Source organism: Microtus oregoni, unplaced genomic scaffold (genome assembly GCF_018167655.1).
Source record: "Microtus oregoni isolate MIOR12 unplaced genomic scaffold, Mior012 000005F_ref0000423, whole genome shotgun sequence".
In the NCBI taxonomy this organism is placed as follows: Eukaryota; Metazoa; Chordata; class Mammalia; order Rodentia; family Cricetidae; genus Microtus; species Microtus oregoni.
Genome location: NW_024543064.1, coordinates 48811334 through 48830127, shown reverse-complemented (window position 1 = coordinate 48830127; position 18794 = coordinate 48811334). Strand labels below are relative to the sequence as shown.

At 38.6% G+C, this 18794-nt stretch overlaps 2 protein-coding genes across 3 annotated transcripts in view; one reads left to right on the top strand and one right to left on the bottom strand.

The window, feature by feature from the left end:
* Alg6 (ALG6 alpha-1,3-glucosyltransferase) overlaps positions 1-9800 on the top strand; it is a 54597-nt gene extending 44797 nt beyond the window's left edge. The window contains exon 16 of one of the 2 annotated variants that reach the window (XM_041653209.1): positions 9744-9800. The gene's annotated coding sequence lies outside the window, so the exon portion shown is untranslated. Of the gene's footprint in view, positions 1-8890; positions 8924-9743 lie in introns of those variants that run through there. The other variant, XM_041653210.1, reaches the window with a different exon arrangement.
* Positions 483-18794, bottom strand: part of LOC121448926 (integrin subunit beta 3 binding protein) — a 46309-nt gene continuing 27997 nt past the window's right edge. Inside the window, exons 5-10 of the mRNA XM_041653212.1 lie at positions 18532-18598; positions 11834-11912; positions 11018-11111; positions 9926-9985; positions 2530-2577; positions 483-651 (exon numbers count right to left, since the gene is read on the bottom strand). Coding sequence (XP_041509146.1) covers positions 2531-2577; positions 9926-9985; positions 11018-11111; positions 11834-11912; positions 18532-18598 — 347 coding nt within the window. The 3' untranslated portion in view covers positions 483-651; position 2530. The remainder of the gene's footprint in view (positions 652-2529; positions 2578-9925; positions 9986-11017; positions 11112-11833; positions 11913-18531; positions 18599-18794) is intronic.

Here is an 18794-nt window from a genome sequence, read left to right as displayed (position 1 = left end):
CATGACCCACTGAAAACACAATTTAGATGCCTTTGTCTACATGCCTTAAGGGACTTCCAGCAGGTGCTTCCTTCAACAGCTGCCAAGAAGGGTGTGTGTGGTGACTGTGACAGATTCCTACTCAGTGTGTCCTACTGGGGACTCCTAGTGGTGACAAAGGATCTTATTTGGACTCGGGAGCACTGAGTCAGGGAAGATATTGGCAACTGAAGAAACAGGCCTTCTTGCAGGCATGTGGCTCTTTCCATCCTGTGTTCACCATCAGAAGTCATGGACAGTGGCTCAGTGTGCAAACCTGCATTTGGGTCGCTAGGACCCATATAAAGTCGGAGGCAGCAGCACACGTCTGTGCTCCTACCACTCACGGGGAGCTCACAGGCCAGCTGAGTTGGTGTGTACATTGGTGAACAAGAACCCCGTCTTGGTCAGGGGGAAGATGGGCTCACGCACATATTTTTGCATAAAAAGGCAGTCAGTGCACAATGAACTCTTTTATTTTTTCCTACTTATCCATAGATAATCCATTTCCTGTCTGAGAAGGCAGTTTTCAAACTTAACAGTCCTGCTTTCACCAACTCTTCATGTCAGGCAGGGTTGCATTCTTACTAACACTCATGTAGATTGACACAGTTTTCAGACTTGAAGGTAACACTATAAAAGAGAGAAAATCTTATTAAAATGTTACCATGGAGGAGATGCTAGTTAGGCTAATTACACAGTTTATTCTCACAAAGTAGGATCACAAGCCCCACTTACAGTCCAGTGTGAAGGGAACCTGGGCAAGAGTAGGGTTATAACTAGGTAATAGAGTTGGCATTGCACATCTTGGACTTTAAAAAAATTACTATATTTTTTGTAATACTAGACACTACAAAAGAAGTTTTCATCAGCTGTCCCTGATTGTTGGGAGAACTATTGAGAAAGATTTTGAAGTCAAATCCAGGGTTATGTTATGTTATGGAATAACAGGTAGTAGCAGTATCCATCCTTCATGGAAACCATATATTCTAAGGCATACTTCAGATACTTGCTGGCCTCATAGTCCTCGCAGCTGGGTCATCTCTGCCTGTATGAGGCTGGTGACTGCCTGCATTGCCCTGAATTCTTAGTCTCGCTTGTTGATATTTTGTGCTTATGTAGGCATATTTATACAGCCCATCAAAATTGCCCATGTTTTTGAAGCCAGGCATATTTAGTACATGCCTGTCATTCCAGCACTCAGGAAGATGAGGGAGGAGGATTGAGGTCAGGCCTGGCTTTATTGGAGGAGTCCTGTCTTACAGGTTCTTCTGTCTGAGTGCTATAATTAACAGATTGTAAGCGGCTCCTGGACGAAGGCAATGTAGAGCGGAACATGCTTGCTTGCGGGAAAGCCCCGGTGTACATACAGCTCAGCCTCTCAGGCACTGAGATTACTGCTGTGCACACCACACTGGGCTAGAGCTGCTGTAAAGTCCCCAGTCTCTGATTCCCTTGTCACACTTTCCCTAGTAGACCTATGCCTGTTGTGAACTTTCTAACGCCGCTTTTTCTCCACTGGCACCCACAGCAGAAAGCAGTGTTTATTACCAACTATTCCTTGCTCCACACCTCATGAAAGGCAGGATCCAGGACATCCACTGGCCTACATCTTACTGATATCAAGGTCATTAATTTTACATGCCATTCTCTCTCACATGTAGTTTCACTGTCGCGGCCTATCTCAAGTTCATGGGCCTTCGTGCTTCCTAGCTCATGTGGTCAGGAGAGCAGCTTGTCCTTGCATGTCCAGCTGCAATCATGAACAGAAGGCAGGATGTGGTCTTCAGACTTAGCACCCAAGCTTTCCCCTCAGGTTCTGGGCAGTGCGTGGAGTTCAAAGTTAGATTTGGTGTAGATTCTAGTGGATTCTGCCTTGAGGCCTGGTCCATGTTAATTACTACATTTTTTTTTTTTGCAACAGAGGGCTTGCCCTGTGGGACATCTGTTTCTCCAAGCTGACACTTTGATCCTTGTTAGAGAGTCAATTTTTGTACAGTGGTCCAGAAGCCCAGAGTGAGAGTCTGAACTTGTATCATTTAGTACAGCTCAAATTCTGTCTCCACAGCTGAAATGCTGCTGGATCATATCACTTCTGTTGTATTTGGAGTTTTTAAGCTGGGCTAGTGAGATAGAAGGAGGAACAATTTTGATGAGGAAGTGATGAAATAAATATGCTGGAGACAGTGTAGCAGCTGAGACTGAGCCCGTGGTTACTCTTGGAATGGAAGCTCTCTTCACGAGGGTGAGGACCAGTCCGAGGTGTGGATAGATGAAGGAAGTGCCCAAATCAAGCAAGGTGTGTCCATCTAGTGAACTACTGAACACATCACGTCATGATGTACTGATAGTTTATATGATAGTAACTAGAAAAGGATTCTTTATACGATAGTAGTAATGGCTCTAAAGGAAAGCTGTACTAATTAGTTAAGTCTTACAATGTAAGTTAAATGTTTACATGTACAGGACAATGAACTTTAACAAAGTTAAGTTAGAAAAGCAAGATATTACCTCAGTTCAAAATGGCTTTAAGGAATTCGAAGCTGTCAAGATGATGTTCTATATGAAAAAAAAAAGAGATTTGTTTTCAGAAAAGAGTTCAGAATAACTTGCCACACTATGTGATACAAAGTAAATATCGATTCAAGTGAAATTAAAATAAATTAAAAGTGGGGGTTGGAGAGATGACTCATCAGTTAAGAGCACTTACTGCTCCTGCAGAGAGGAGCCAGGTTCGGTTCTCAGCACTCATACGGGAGATTACAACCATCTATCTACAACTCCAGTCCTAGGGGTCTGACACTCTCTCCAGCACCTTCTGGGTACTGCATGCATATGGTGCCTTTACATACATGCAGGAAAACATCGATACACATAAAAATAGATAAATCTTTAAAAAAAACAACTTTTATTTGACATAATAAACAAGTTTGGGCTTTATAGTTTTTATTTCAGCATCTCAGAGGTTTTTCTGATTCTACTTCAGAATATATATTTTAAAATTATAACAGCCAAGATACTCGTATGCCTTATACATTATAGCATTACAAAGAGTATTCATATGTACTACTATTGCTATTACCCTTCTACTCTTCAGTGTGGTTACTTGCTTTCTGTGCTGGACAATGTCTTTCTTGTCTTGTTATCTCTAAGGACAGAAGACTAACAGGGATTCCAAAAACAGTTAGTGGAGTACATGACGAGAGCAATCATAAGTATTTGAACCTTCTTTAATTCCAACCCTTGGGAAGCAGAGGCAGGTGGATTTCTGAATTTGAGGCCAGCCTGATCTACATGGCAAATTCCATGCTGGCCAGGAAAACACAGGGAGACCCCATCCAAAATTAAAGTGAGAGACAGTGAGAGAGAGAAAGCCTTCTCCAGATTTTGATCTAGGCTCTGCAGCTGCAATTCAGAAGACCCCCCCCCCCCCGCACACACAAAAGGCCAGTAATCTGAGAGTGTTGATGCACTACACAAACACATGTAACAGTAACTGACAAACACTGACGAGTACTATGGGAGCCCACAACAGGAGGCAACTGTGCTTCTCTTGGAGGAATGGGGAGTTTCACAGAGGATGGGCCACTGAGACGGACTTAACAGTTAGGTAAGCAGGAGAGGAGAAAGCAATCTCATAGAAGGAAAGCGGCAGAGGGGTCCAGGCATTCCAGTGGGCTGGAACTGAGTGTGAAAACAAATGACCTCTCTTCTGAGTCTGTGATGGGCCGCAAAGCACCGAACATAGTTAGCTATATAATAATGTAAATATACTTTGTTGCGTATGTGTCTAAGGTATGAATGCCACTTAGCAATTCGATGTGCGTCTTGGGGGTGGGGTGAGTTTTGCTGGCTGCTTTTCAGGGTTAAAATGGAAACTGTTCACCTGTCAGGTGACAAAAAACCAATTTCTATAAATGTGCCAGGATAATTCTTCTCCTCCTCAAGAACAGCCAGTCCTCAGTCTATTCATTACTGTCTTTTTATAGTATTTTTATTTAATAAAACCTATTAAGGCTACCATACAAATCTCTTTACTTATGCTTTTATCTTTTAACTGATCAATTTTTATATTGCTGACATCCCTTCTTCACCATTTGTTCATTTAAAAATTCATAGTATGTGAGCTATGTCTCCAGGGAAGTGTCTATAAAATTTGTTACAGCTGGCAAATGTGTATGAGTCAGTGATAGCACATGACTAAATGCTTCACAGAAAATAAAATTTGTTTCTGTAGTAAGCAGAACTGTTTAAATGTTATTTATTTTTATGTTTCAAAGAAAATATATTGTGAAGTGCTGCATTGATTTAAAAGGCAACAATGTCTGTGTACACGCTGTAGAAGGGAAATTTATGAAACCTTTGCACAACTCCTTTAATTGAATTTTCCAAATCTCTCACCACACACAAATAATCAATATCTTCTGCAGAGAAAACCAGTCAGAATTATTACAGTCTTTCTTTTCAATTTTGTTGTCATCAGCACATAAGAACACCTGGATATTTGTACTGTCTGCTTGCAAGTTATTTACACCTCCTAAACACATAATTGCTACTAAGTGAGTCCAAATGTATAATTTTAACATTTGCTACAGATTTTTTCAAAAGAAAAATTATTATGCTTTAAGAAAAGCATAAGAATTTAAAGCGTGGAAGAAAATTATGTAAAAGACTTTGAAAAGTAATAAACCTGTTTGGTTTTCCTTAAATCTAAGACAAATCTTAAGTAAGCATCTCCAGCAGTTGGTAGTGTTCCCCGAACAGTGATGCCTGGCACAGCAGAAGAACATTAGCAGTATCTACAGCAGAGGTCTGACCTGGGAACAGCATGCACAACAGTGACTCCATACAAAGGGCTGGGGCTGCAGTGCACTTTAATATGTACGTGTGGCACAAAATTAACAGCTATCTCCAAGTCAGTCCAGGAGAGCACATGGAATTTTAAGAGAATGTTCAAACTCAGATGAGTGCTTTTTAAAACTGAAGTATCTGACAAAAAATATACTTAATTTATAAGATGAAAAGCCAAAAGGGTAGTAGTCTTTGGGAAGTAAGATTATTTAGCCAATATGATGAATACTTTTTCAACATTGAGTTGAGAGAAGCAAAACATACTTTTGTTAAAAATACCTTCATGGTTTCTAGGAAGAAAAGGCAATGCCACAAACTACTTTATAGTGTCAGCACAGAAGGGCTTTCAACTTGTCATGTAGCCTAAAGAATTTTGGAATTCTCGAACCAAGATGAATTTTACAATGGAAGTTAACTAAAGAAAACAGTCTGTGCTTCTTTCAAAAGACCAGAGCTAGAAGTTCTGAAATCGTTTCTGTTACAAATAGCTGAAACAATCAACTTTTTTGAACCCTGTAAAGTTCAGATGGTTATACTACATTTGAAATATGCACTCTGCCACCTACACAGTTATTCTCAAAACATAAAATATGTTTTGGACTGAAACTGTCTTGATTTCTTATCTTGGCAGCTGCTCCCCAATTTGCTTACATTCTTTTCAAAAACATTTTGTTTACTGGAATTCCTAGACACAGACCAACAATGGTGGCATTTTAATATCTCCAGAAAAACTGAAAATGCCAAGTGCTACAGAATGCCATCTATTGACTAGGGGCTATCTGTGAGAGGTTGTTTTTAGTAGAGGTTGACTATGAAAAGCAAATACATTGCATGCCTTCCCGTGTGATGACAATGTGACATTCCGTCCGTCAGCCCACTGAATAGTCAGATGTCTTAAGCTTAAGCATAACAAATTTAAAATAATTATGAAAATTCACATCCATATCTAACAGAAAAGGAATCTTTCATTTCATTGTTTTCCTAATAGTCATAAAGCCAATATTATTAGGGAAAGTGAAGTTAGTCTTATATCCTAAGTAACCAAAAGAAGCCTTCCTTTGTTCAAGAACCTTGGGTTTAGCAGCGGAGTGCCTGTTATTCACATAGTCTAAGCAGGCATTCTGATTCATAAGATCTTAGGGAAAGTTTAGTGACCTCTCCAAGTTATTGGGGATGTTTTAGTTACATGAAGGTGGCACAGTATATGTCACGTGCCTGTTTACTTAATCCTGTAGAGTCATTCTTCACCCTGCAGTACCAGCTGCAGGTGGTACTGAGGGAAGGGACGGGCACCAAGGTGAAAGAGGAAAAGACCAATCTAAACGGGCAATGGCAGCGGAAATGTTGCCGTTCTCCTGCAATTCTAGGAAAACTTTAGAAGAATCTGAAGGGTAAGAGGAATGACCAGCATCGTCCTCAATGGCCACCTCAGGGATGTACTGATGGTGAAACAGTGGCTGGCCTAGTCCCACCTTTATGATTACAGAAATGAAACAAATTCAGTAGATATCATAAGGGCCGACTCAAAAAAACCTTCTGATGTCATGAAGTCACAAGATGTAAAATTTAAACAAATTTGGATAATAATAGAAAAAAAGTAAAGTAGAAAACATCATTAAGACTCAAAGCCCAGTCTTCAATGGAACACATGAAGCAGACTAATCTCAGATGTCACAAAAATTAGCAAATGCTTCTTAAAATCAGTGTGATAAGAAGAGGGGGGACTTGTTAATTTAGCAGAGAAGAATCTGTGTGTTTGTGTTTATGTGTGTGCACAATCTTTAACAACAAAAAACCAAATAGCAAATATGTCTAGCAGGAAGCAGAGGAAGCAGAGGGGAAGCACCCAGTGAAATGCAGGAACTCAACCTCAAATTACACAGGAAGCAAGTTTTCCTAAATCAAAAAGTGAAGAACTTTTAGTAGTCTAGAAGACAGAAAGAGCTAATGTAGCTTGTGCCACATAGGAATGGAGGATTATCAATACAAATACATGGTCCAGATAGTATATAAAAACAACACATACTGGCATATAACATGCAAACAGGTTTTTAAATTAAGTTTGTATTTATTCTACAAGTAATTAATGCCTACTGGAAATTTCAAAACATGATTTAGTGATTCAATTTCTTCTATGAATGAAAGAAACCAAACCTTGTAAGAGCCTGGAAATGGACAAGTCAGTCTGCACAAATAACAGAGAAAAGCTACAAGGCTGATCTTACACAAATGCACAAAGAATTGAGGTGCAATGAGTAACTAAAATGAATGGCATATTATCCAAAAGCCCCCAAGGAGATTTTAGTGGAGTAGCAATACTTTCAGAAAACATTCTTGAGAATTATTTGACGGCTAGTGAGATGGCTCAGTGGTGAAGATGCTTCCTGCCAAAGCCTGATAACCCGAGTTTGGTCCCCAGAGGCACATGCTAGAGGGAGAGATCTGATTCCTGTGATTTGCCTGCAGACCTACAAGTATACCATGGTATACCCTCTAACACATGAATTCAATGTAATAATTCTGCTAACTAACTACCCGAGAATTTTCCTTCATTTCTCCAAATTTGGTAAATGCCAGTTTTAATTATTAATAGTTCTAGGAAAGTATGGATTTTAAAATTTTGTCATCAACACAAGATATAGAAGATTTCTTCTGACTGAGAAATAATACACATAGAAATGTCACATAATCTAAATCCTGTCAGGTTAGGAAAGTTCAACAGTGACACTGAAGTCACGCTCTGAAGAGCTAACGTAAGAGAGAAGAGACCCCAATCTGCTTCCAGGTCACAGTACAAGTAGGGTGCAAAAGCCCACTTTGCGTCTCTCTGCAACAGCTTTGGAGATATCTTGCCTGTTACTTTTGGGTAACGTCGTTGGCCTCTGTATCTGACTGGAATGTGGTGTCACCACTGGAGGTCACTGTTCAAGTCCTAGCCAGTCAGACATGGTAGACTGGTTGACCCATGCCGGTTATAAAAATATCCCATGATTTTGCTTAATTGTGATTCCCAGATATAGACCTATAACATCATGTACACATATGTGGCATGAAAGTAGAAGTGAAAATATTTAGGGGAAATAAAGGGAAGAATGGAGGAGAAAGTATGGTAGGTGGTTAAGCTCAACACACAATATATACTTGTGCCAAGATGTCCTTTTAACCCAGGACCATAAATAGACACAATGAAAACCTAAAATAGAAAGTGTATACACAATATATTGTGAGTCAAACATATATATTTATATGCATATATAAGCATATATGGACCTGCCTTATTAGGGTTTCTATTGCTGCAACAAAACACCATGATCAAAAAGCAAGTTTGGATTATACTTCCATACCACAGTCTATCACTAAAGGAAATCAGAACAGGAAGTCAATCAAGTCTGGAACCTGGAGGCAGGAGCTGATGCAGAGGCCATAGAGGCCATGGAGGGAAGCTGCTTACTGACTTGCTTCTCATGCTTGCTCAGCCTGCTTTCTTATAGAACCCAGGGCCACCAGCCCTGGATTGGCACCACCCCCACTGATCACTAATTGAGAAAATGCCTTACAGCTGGATCTCATGGAGGCATTTCCTCAACTGAGGCTCCTTCCTCTCTGATGACTCTAGCTTGTGTCAAGTTGACTCATAAGACCAGTTAGTACAGGATCATACACATTTTTTTTATAGTTTGGGTACATAACTGAAATAATATTGCATATGATCATTAAAATCTAAAGAAAGACCTTAAATGGCTGTAGGAAATTGTTTTCTATGAATATAATTTACTTAGCTTAATGCTACACTTGAAGATGTTGCATAAAATTTCCTTCATGAAAATTTCATGAGTGCTTGTATCTACAAAAGGTAATGTGTAGGAATGCTCACAGCATTCTTCAATAGTTTTCAGGGGAGGAAAAAAAAGGAACAAAGTCGGGTTACTTGCAAGAAAATGGATGGAACTAAAGCTATCTTGTGAAGTGAAGTAAGCCTGACCAGAAAGAGAGTTATCATCATGTGCTCTCTCATCTGCAGAGTCCAAGGAACAAATAAGGAAGGTGACAAGAAAGCAGAAGGGACGCTATTAGGAACATTCGATGCCCTCTTCTGCAGCCAGCATGGGAACACAGGCACACACCCCTGCACGTCCTCAGACAGGGAAGGATATGGTATGGGTGGGTAAGAGAGGGCAATACATGTGAAGAAGATAAAAATGCTTTATGTACACAAGGGATTATCACAATAAAACCCCACATTTTGTACAATATATAAATGCTAAAAAAAAAAAAACAACTCTCTTAGATAAAAGGGCAATCCTCCCCCCATCAAATGCTGACTTTCAAATTGGTCTCAAAATGTTTAGAACTTACTTGGATATGGTGTGTCTCACCCATAGAAACTGAAAACCAGCTAAATTAGTTTCCAGTGTTAAATGCTCATAAGTATAAGTTCTTAGTAGATCAAATGCCAAAGGATCACTAATGACCTGTAAGTTTCCAGAATTCTAATTACTTTTAATGCTTTAAAAATATTCTACCACTAAAAATTTAAAGATTATTAACATTCTAAAAAGAAATTATAATAAAAAGACAAAACTGTATTTTAAAAGGTATTTCAAGATTAAGTCATCAGTAAAGTAAATTTCACCAGGTGTGGTCTTCTTGTTACTGTATTACAAACATTTTTAAATAAAATAAATGGATTTAAAAAATATGAGCCCTCTTTTGGTCTTCGTGTGTGCGTGCACACACACTTAGGTTTTAGTTTGTGAACTGATTGATATGAAAGCATTTCTCTTTTTAAAAAGATTTACTTTATTTTATCTTATGTGTATGAGTGTTTTGCCTACATGTATTCTGAGCACCATATGTGTTTCTGGTGCCTATAGAGGTCAGAGGACGGCACTGGATCCCTAGGACCTGGAGTTACGGATGGCTGCGCAGCACCACATGGGTTGTTGGGAACCAAAACCACGTCCTCTGCAGGAGTGATAAGAGCTTTCAACTGAGGAACCACACTCCAGCCCCATGAAAACATTTCCTTACGTAATAAACTAAAGTACAATCTTACCTTTGGGGGGAATTTTTGAATCCTTCTTATCAAACAGCTTTTGTTCTGTTGCTTTTGTCACTGTATTAAAAAACAAAACCACCTTCAGATTAAGAAGTAACATAAGGGGCTGCAGATGGCTTGGTGGTTAGCTTGCTGAGCCAGTATAAGAACTAGAATTTGTGTCTCTGCACCCGTCTAACAAGCTGGGAATCTTGTGCATGACTATAGTCCTAGATCTGAATAGGGCGGGGACAGAAAGATGCCCGAGACTTGCTGGTTTCCAGACAAATGAGAAAACAAAAGTCCCAGACTGAAGGAGAAACCCTGACCCACAGGAACAGGCAGTGTGATAGGACACTCTGTGCTTGCACACAGGTCTGCAGAGCACGGGCACACACACGTGAACATAAGCTCTTTAACACAAACACAAAGATACACAATCTTTTTTTTTAAAGAATTGATATAAAATATTTGGGTGTGGTTGGCACACACCTGTAATCCCAGCATTCAAGAAGCTGAAAAAAAAAGAGGATTGCTGTGACTTCAAGGACAGCCTAGGCTATGTGATGAATTCCAGGACAATCTGGGCTAAGAACAAACAAATATGGAATATGAATGAATAATTCCTCATTATTTGGAAGATCATGCAAAATGACACATACTATAGCTATCAAGCACAACTCTGCCCTCTTTCTTACTTTGAAAGTGAGCGCACTAGAAAGGAAGTCTGCTTGCAGTTTCCAGTGAGCAATCTTTTCTTCTGCATCCAAGGGGAAGCCATAAAACAGCAAATCCTCTAAAAGACACATGACTCCTTTTCTAATGAAGGGAACAGTACTTCTACCTGGGTAGCTCTGAATATGTGTGATCTATCAGACTGAAACGTGAGAAACATTAGGAGGTTTATCTCTAAAATTACTATCGTTAAAAATACAGGGGCTGGAGACACGGCTCAGTGGTTAAGAGCACAGAGGTCCTGAGTTCAATTCCCCATCTGTAATGGAATCCGATGCTCTCTCGGGTATGCAGACAGACATGCAGACAAAACACTCATATACATAAAATACATAAATTAAAAAAGATCTTTAAAAATACATTAATCTTTCTTACTTAGTGTTCTAGTTTTCTCTACTTCATTTTTTAAGGAACATGGGACCAGGGAAACACCAATGAGATCTTCAAGTCTTCTGTTATTCTTCAAAGCCTTAAAGAAAACTATTTTTAATGTATTGAGTAAGTTCTCTATAACCAAGAGGTTATTTATAAACAAAATATAATACACTGCAGTCTTCATTTAAAAAAATCTTAAATTAGGAAATTTGATCTTTCCTGGTAAGTCAAGTGTAACAAGCCCTATAGAGGCTGTAAGGTTTGAGACAGGATTTCTCTATGTAGTCTTAGCTGACCTGAAATTCAATATATAGACCAGGCTGGCCTTGAACTCTAGAGATCTGCCAGCCTCTGCCTCCTGAGTGCTGGCATTAAGTGAATATATCACTATGCTCAATTAAGAGCAGGCTTTTAAAAAATTATTATTATTAAGAGACGTAATTTAAACATGCCAGGTGTGGTGGCGATTGCCTTTAATTCTATCACTTGCGAGGCAGAAGTAGGTGAATCTCTGAGTCCAGCCTGGTCTACATAGTTGAGTTCTAGGACAGCCAGAGCTACATAGTGAGACCCTATCTCAAACAAACGAAAATTCCATAAACCTTAAACATACACACAAAATTACTTTTAAATGTGAAAATGCCAGCTATTACTAAAATATTACAGTTAATCATTATGTACTATAACCAGGGAGATTCCCATGAGAAATAAATTATATACTCTGCACACTTGTGGCTAGACATACAAGGCTTCTTTTTTATCCTTTTCAAAATGGACAGCAGAGGTCTGAAAATTACATGTGAGAAAAGTGCAAACCTGTATACTACTTAAATTCTTCATTATCTCCATGGTGTTTTCTGCTGATCTCTCAATTTTAGATAGCAGCACTATGAATCTAGGAAGGAACAGACAAGCATAGTTACTAAGAATAAGCATGGAAATGTGTCAGGTCCCAGGGTTGTAATTCTATTCCTAGAGACACACGCTGTTCTCTAGCCCTTTCTTCACGTGTCAAAGAGCTAACATATGGAAATGTTCTCCCCTTGTTTTGATATTCCTTTATAAGCACAACACACATTATTAATCACCCTCTCAGCGCCTACTTGCCCAGCTTCCATTCCCATCCATCAGTGTGAGGGGAGATATAGCCGCCTCTTTCCTTTCCATATATCCTTTTTGAGTTAATATTCCATTGTTCACTTACCATGGTTGAGACTTCAGGGCAGTGCTATCTAGGAACTTAAAATAATAGCTTGCAGAGTTCAGTGTGAAAAAAATACAAAAGCAATCTCTTAAATTTGAATTAACAGGGAAAAGCTACTTCCTTGTAATCATGTTACTCATCAGTAGGTTGGAATTTTTCCTCCGCAGGATTTAAACTTAATTTTTGTAAGTTTGAATCACCAATTTCAAACTGTTCGTTGTGACCCCTTTGGGAGTCACATATCAGACATCCTTCATATCAGATATTTACATTACAATTCATAACTAGCAAAATTACAGTTATGAAGTAGCAATGAAATAAATTTATGGTTGGGGTCAGCACAGCATGAAGAAGTGTCTGAAAGCAACATTAGGAAGGTTGAGAACCACGGGTTTTAAATGATGCTTTCTTTACTTAACATAACAAGCTTTTGGGGGAGGGGAGGGTTTTTTCTTCTTTTTTCTCTTTCTTTCTCTTTCTTTCTTTCTTTCTTTCTTTTTTGAGAAAGAATGCCAAAGTGTAACTCTGGTTGGCTTGGAAACAGCTATGTAGCCCAGCTGTTCTCATATATGTAGCAATTCTCTTGCTTCTGCTTCTAGAGTGCTGGAATTATGGGCATGGACCACTACAACTGCTTAACTTCTGAGGGATGCACACACCAAAAATGGATAATTTTAAGGGCTGAACAATATTCTATCAAATAAACAAGCCAAAGATGACTTAATCATTGTTGCGGTTTCAGGCTGTATTCTAATCTCATCATCTAAGAATACATATCCAGAGCGTAACAGAAATGTAATTCACACATACTTTTCAAGTAGCTGCATTAAAAGGAATAGAAAGAAATAGTTAAAATTTAATGACATTATTTAGCTCAAGATATTCATAGAATTATTATTTAAACATAAAATAATATAAAAATTCCTGAGATATCTTTGTAGTTTTCAAGTCTGATGTATATTTATACTGAAACATCTCATTCAGACTAGCCCCACTTCAAATGAATTTTAGCTACATGACTGAATCACCCTTAGGTCAAGGAAGAAAAATTAAAGACTTCCTAGAATTCAATAAAAATGAATGCACAACATACCCAAACTTATGGGACATCATGAAAGCAGTGCTAAGAGTAAAGTTCATAGCACTAAGTGCCCACATAAAAAAAGAGAAATCTCACACTAACGACTTAATGGCACACTTGAAAGCTCTAAAACAAAAAGAAGCAGACTTACCCAGGAGGAGTAAATGACAGGAAATAATCAAATTGAGGGTCAAAATCAATAAAATAGAAACAAGGAAAGCAATACAAAGAGTCAATGAAACAAAGAGCTGGTTCTTAAAGAAAATCAACAAGATAGACAAATCCTTATCCAAACTAACCAAAAGGCAGAGAGAGAACATCTAAATTAACAAAATCAGAAATGAAAAGAGGGACATAGCAACAACAGACACTGAGGAAATCTAAAGAATCATTAGGTCATCCTTTGAAAACCTGTACTCCACAAAATTGGAAAATCTAAAAAGAATGGATAGTTTTCTGGATAGATAGACATACCAAAATTAAATCAAGACCAGATAAACTATTTATTTATTTATTTATTTATTTATTTATTTTTGAGACAAGGCTTCTCTGTAGTTTTGGAGCCTGTCCTAGAACTAGCTCTTATAGACCAGGTTGGCCTCGAACTTATGAGTGCTGGTATTAAAGGCATGCGCCACCACCACCCAGTTCCAGATAAACAATTTAAATAGACCTATAACTACTAAGGAAATAGAAGTCATCAAAGGCTACCCCCCCCAAAAAGAGCCCACGGCCAGATGGTTTCAACACAGAATTCTATCAGAATGTCAAAGAAGAGCTAATACCTATACTCCTCAAATTGTTCCACACACTAGAAACAGAAGGAACATTGGCAAACTCTTTTTATGAGGCTACAGTAACCCTGATTAAAAAAAAAAAACTCAAAGACTCAAGCATGAAAGAAAATTACAGACCAGTCTCACTCATGAACATATATGCAAAAATACTCAATAAAATAATGGCAAGCAGAGTCCAAGAACATATCAAAAAAAATCATCCACCATGATCAAGTCAGCTTCATCCCAGAGATGCAGGGATGTTTCAACATACGAAAATCTATCACAAGAAACTCATGTGAATCTTGAATTTCATTCCTCATATTGATTCTGGGAATACAGTATGAAGCTTAACTGCAGTCTCAACCATCTACAAAACCTCCTATCCACCTACAAGGAATTTCTTTTTGGCAGCACTCTCGTCCAGAAAATGGGGAGTTGTTCTTGTAGTTTATTATTTTTTATAGTCAAGAGAAGATTTCTGTGCTCTCTTAAGTGCTATTGTGAATTCTGTATTTGTGTGGTAATTTGTACAATAAGGAAATAAATCTATAAATGAAAAAACCCAAAAATATGTCATTGTAATCCACCATATAAACAAACTGAAAGAAAAAAACATATGATCATCTCATTAGTTGCTGAAAAAGCCTCTGATAAAATATAACACCCCTTCATGATAAAGGTCTTGGAGAGATCAGGGATACAAGCAATGTATCTAAATATGATAAAAGCAATATACAGCAAGCCAACAGCCAACATCAAATTATATGGAGAGAAACTCAAAGTGATTCCACTAAAATCAGGAATAAGACAAGGCTGTTCACACTCTCCATATCTATTCAACATACTACTGTAAGTTCTAGCTAGAGCAATAAGACAATAAAAGGAGAACAAGGGGATACAAACTGGAAAGGAAGATGTCAAACTTTTGCTATTTGCAGATGATATGATTATATACATAAGTGACCCCAAAAATTCTACCAGGGAACTGGTAGATAACCACATTCAGTAATGTGGCAGGATACAAGATCAACTAAAAAAAATCAGTAACCCTACTATATACAAGTGATAAAAGGACTGAGAAAGAAATCAGAGAAACATCATCCTTTATAATAGCCACAAATAACATAAAATTTCTTGGGTGGTGTAACATTAAACAAAGAAGTGAAAGACCTGTTCGACAAGAACTTTAAGTCTTTGAAGAAAGAAATTGAAGAAGATACCAGAAAATGGAAAGATCTCCCATGATCTTGGATAGGGAGGATCAACATAATAAAATGGTAATCTTACCAAAAGCAATCTACAGATTCAATGCATTCTCCATCAAAACCCCAACACAATTCTTCACAGACCTCGAAAGAACAATACTCAACTTCATACGGAAAAACAACAACAACAAAAAAAACCCAGGATAGCCAAAACAATACTATACAATAAAGGAACTTCCAGATGCATCACTATCCCCGACTTCAAGCTCTACTACAGAGCTATAGTAATGAAAATAGCTTGCTATTGGCATAAAAACAGACAGGTGGACCAACGGAATTGAATCAAAGACCCTGATATTTATCCACACACCTATGAATACCTGATTTTCGACAAAGAAGCTAAAATTATACAATGGAAAAAAATAAAGCATCTTTAACAAATGGTGCTGACATAACTGGATGTCGACATGTAAAACAATGCAAATATATCCTTATCTATTCACATGTACAAAACTCAAGTCCAAACGGATCAAACACCTTAACACAAATCCAGCCACACTGAACCTCATAGAAGAAAAAGTTGGAAGTAGCTTTGAGCACATGGGCACAGGAGACCACTTCCTAAATATAACACCAGTAATATAGACACTGAGAGCAACAATTAATAAATGGGGCCTCCTGAAACTGTGAAGCTTCTGTAAGGCAAAGGACACAGTCAATAAGACAAAACAGCAGCCTACTGAATGGGAAAAGATCTCCACCACGCCACATTGGACAGAGGACTGACTGATGTCCAAAATATATAAAGAACTCAAAAATCTAGATATTAAAATATCAAAAATCCAATTAAAAATAGGGTACAGATCTAAACAGAATTATCAACAGAAGAATATCAAATGGCTGAAAGATACTTTAAAAATTGCTCAACATCCTTAGCCATCAGGGAAAGGCAAATCAAAACAACTCTGAGATACCATCTTACACCAGTCAAGATGGTTAAGATAAAAAACACCAATGATAGCTTATGCTGGAGAGGATGTGGAGTAAGGGGAACACTCCTCCATTGCTGGTGAGAATGCAAACTTGTACAGCCAGTTTGGAAATCAGTATGGCGGTTTCTCAGAAAATTGGGAATCAATCTACCTCAAGACCCAGCAATACCACTCTTGGGCACATACCCAAAGGATGCTCAATTATACCCACAAGGACATGTGCTCAACTATGTGCATAGCAGCATATTTATAATAGTCAGAACCTGGAAACAACCTAGATGCCCCTCAACTGAAGAATGGATAAAGAAAACGTGGTACATTTACACAATGAAGTACTAATCAACAGTAATAAAACAATGACATCCTGAAATTTGCATGTGAATGTATGAACTAGAAAAAACTATCCTGAGTGAGGTAACAGACCTAGAAAGACAAACACAGTAAATACACATAAGTGGATATTATACATAAAGTAAAGGATAACCAGCCTGTAGTCCAGAACCCCAGAGAATCTAGATAACAATGACAGACATACATGGATCCCCCTGGGAAAGGGAAATAGACAAGATCTCCTGAGAAAACTGGGAGTTTGGGGATGGCAGTAGAAGGGAGGATGGGAGGGGAAGAGGGTGGGAAATGGGGAGAGAGGAGGAGAACATGAGGGAATGGGAGAGTTGATATGGGGAAAGGATAGAGAAGGGAAGCAAGAAAAGAGATATCTTGATTGTGGGAACCATTATGGGGCTAGCGTGAAACCTGGCACCAGAGAAATTCTCAGGAATCCACAGAATGACCCCAGCTAAGAACCTTAGCAATAGTGGAGAGGGTGCCTAAACTGGCCTTCCCCTATAGTCAGATTGATGACTACCTTAATAGAGCCTTCATCCAGCAACTGATGGAAGCAGTTGATCTACAGCTAAGCTTTGGGCCAAGCTTTCAGAGACCAGTCAAAGAGAAGGAGGAGCAATAATATGAGCAAAGGGGTCAAGATGATGTTGGGGATACCCACAGAGACAGCTGAGCTGAGCTAGTGGGAACTCACTGACTCCAGACTGATAGCAGAGGAACCTGAAGAGAACCAAACTAGGCCCTCTGAATGTGGGTGACAGTTGTGTGGCTTGGGCAGTCTGTAGAGCCACTGGCAGTGGAACCAGGATTTATCCCTAGTGCTTGAACTGGTTTTTGGAACCCATTCTTTTTGGAGGGATAACTTGCTCAGCCTAAATATAGGGGGAAGGGCTTTGGTCATGCCTCAAAGTGATTTGTCAGACTTTGTTGACTCCCCATGGGAAGCCTCACCCTCTCAGAGCAATGGATGGGGGATGGGGTGGGAGGAAGTGGGGGGAGTGAGAGGATGGGAGGGAGTAGGAACTGGGATAGGTATGTAAAATAGGAAAAGATTGTTTAAATAAATAAATTTTAAAAAATGAAAGGAAAAAAGAAAGGAGATCACTGGTTACTTTGCCACCACTTCTCTGATCAATCAGGTGCTTATCCCATTTCTGACTCCTGAGTGTTTATTAATAAAGAATAATTAGATAAACGCTTCAGAGTTCCCTATAAATGATTTAGAAAACATGTTCAATATACCTCATTTCTAAATTGAGGGCATATTAACTTACAACATAAGACTATGAGCTCTAAGTGGGTTGAAACTTCACTTTACATCCTATGGTATAGCATGCAGAAATCACTTCATAGATGAGGTGAGCATATGAGCCACTTTGCAAATTCAACTCCCTTGATAATTCAATCATTCCAGGTTGACATACATAAATAGTATTTCTAGGATACACAGAATTTCTGCAAAAAATACTTTCACTCAGAGGTACTGGTGGCAGGCCAATGTGAACTGGGCTGGGTGTTGGCATCTACCCTGGGCTGAGGAGAGCCCTCCTCACCCTCTCCCTCCATGCTTGTGCCAATCTGCTCCCTTTCTATCCAGGTGTCTGTTAAATGGAGATTTTCTTAGTTTTACCTCAAACTGGTCTATATACACAAGCCTAGACCTAGGCTTAATCAGTATTAAAATGAATGCGTTATACACTCCTGCTACATAACCATTGTAAGACACAAGTACTTTCCTTAACAGAAAGTTAAGAAGAGAAGCATATAAAATAAATAAATGTTTAGATAGAATAATTCAGCCCAGTTATAAACTACTAATTTACAAAAAATTAAAGGATTCATTTAAAAACAGTCAAGTTTTTCCTGAGTACGATTCAGTGACTGTAACTTTAAAGCCAAGCTTACTCATCGCTGTCTTTTGCTGTGGATTCCTCTCTCACAGGTGAGCTGAGGTTATTCTGCTTTGTCTTTCCTACATGAGTGTAACAAAGAAAAGAACACAATGTTAAAGAGGTGATTGGCCAAATTTTAATCGATTGAATTGACAAATTTTAGCTACCTGTAATTCCAGCACCTGAAAGACTGAATCAGAAGGCCTGAGACTGGCCTGGTAAGCATCACCTGACTCAGCTTAGAAAACAATCACACAACAAAGTTGAATTTAGACT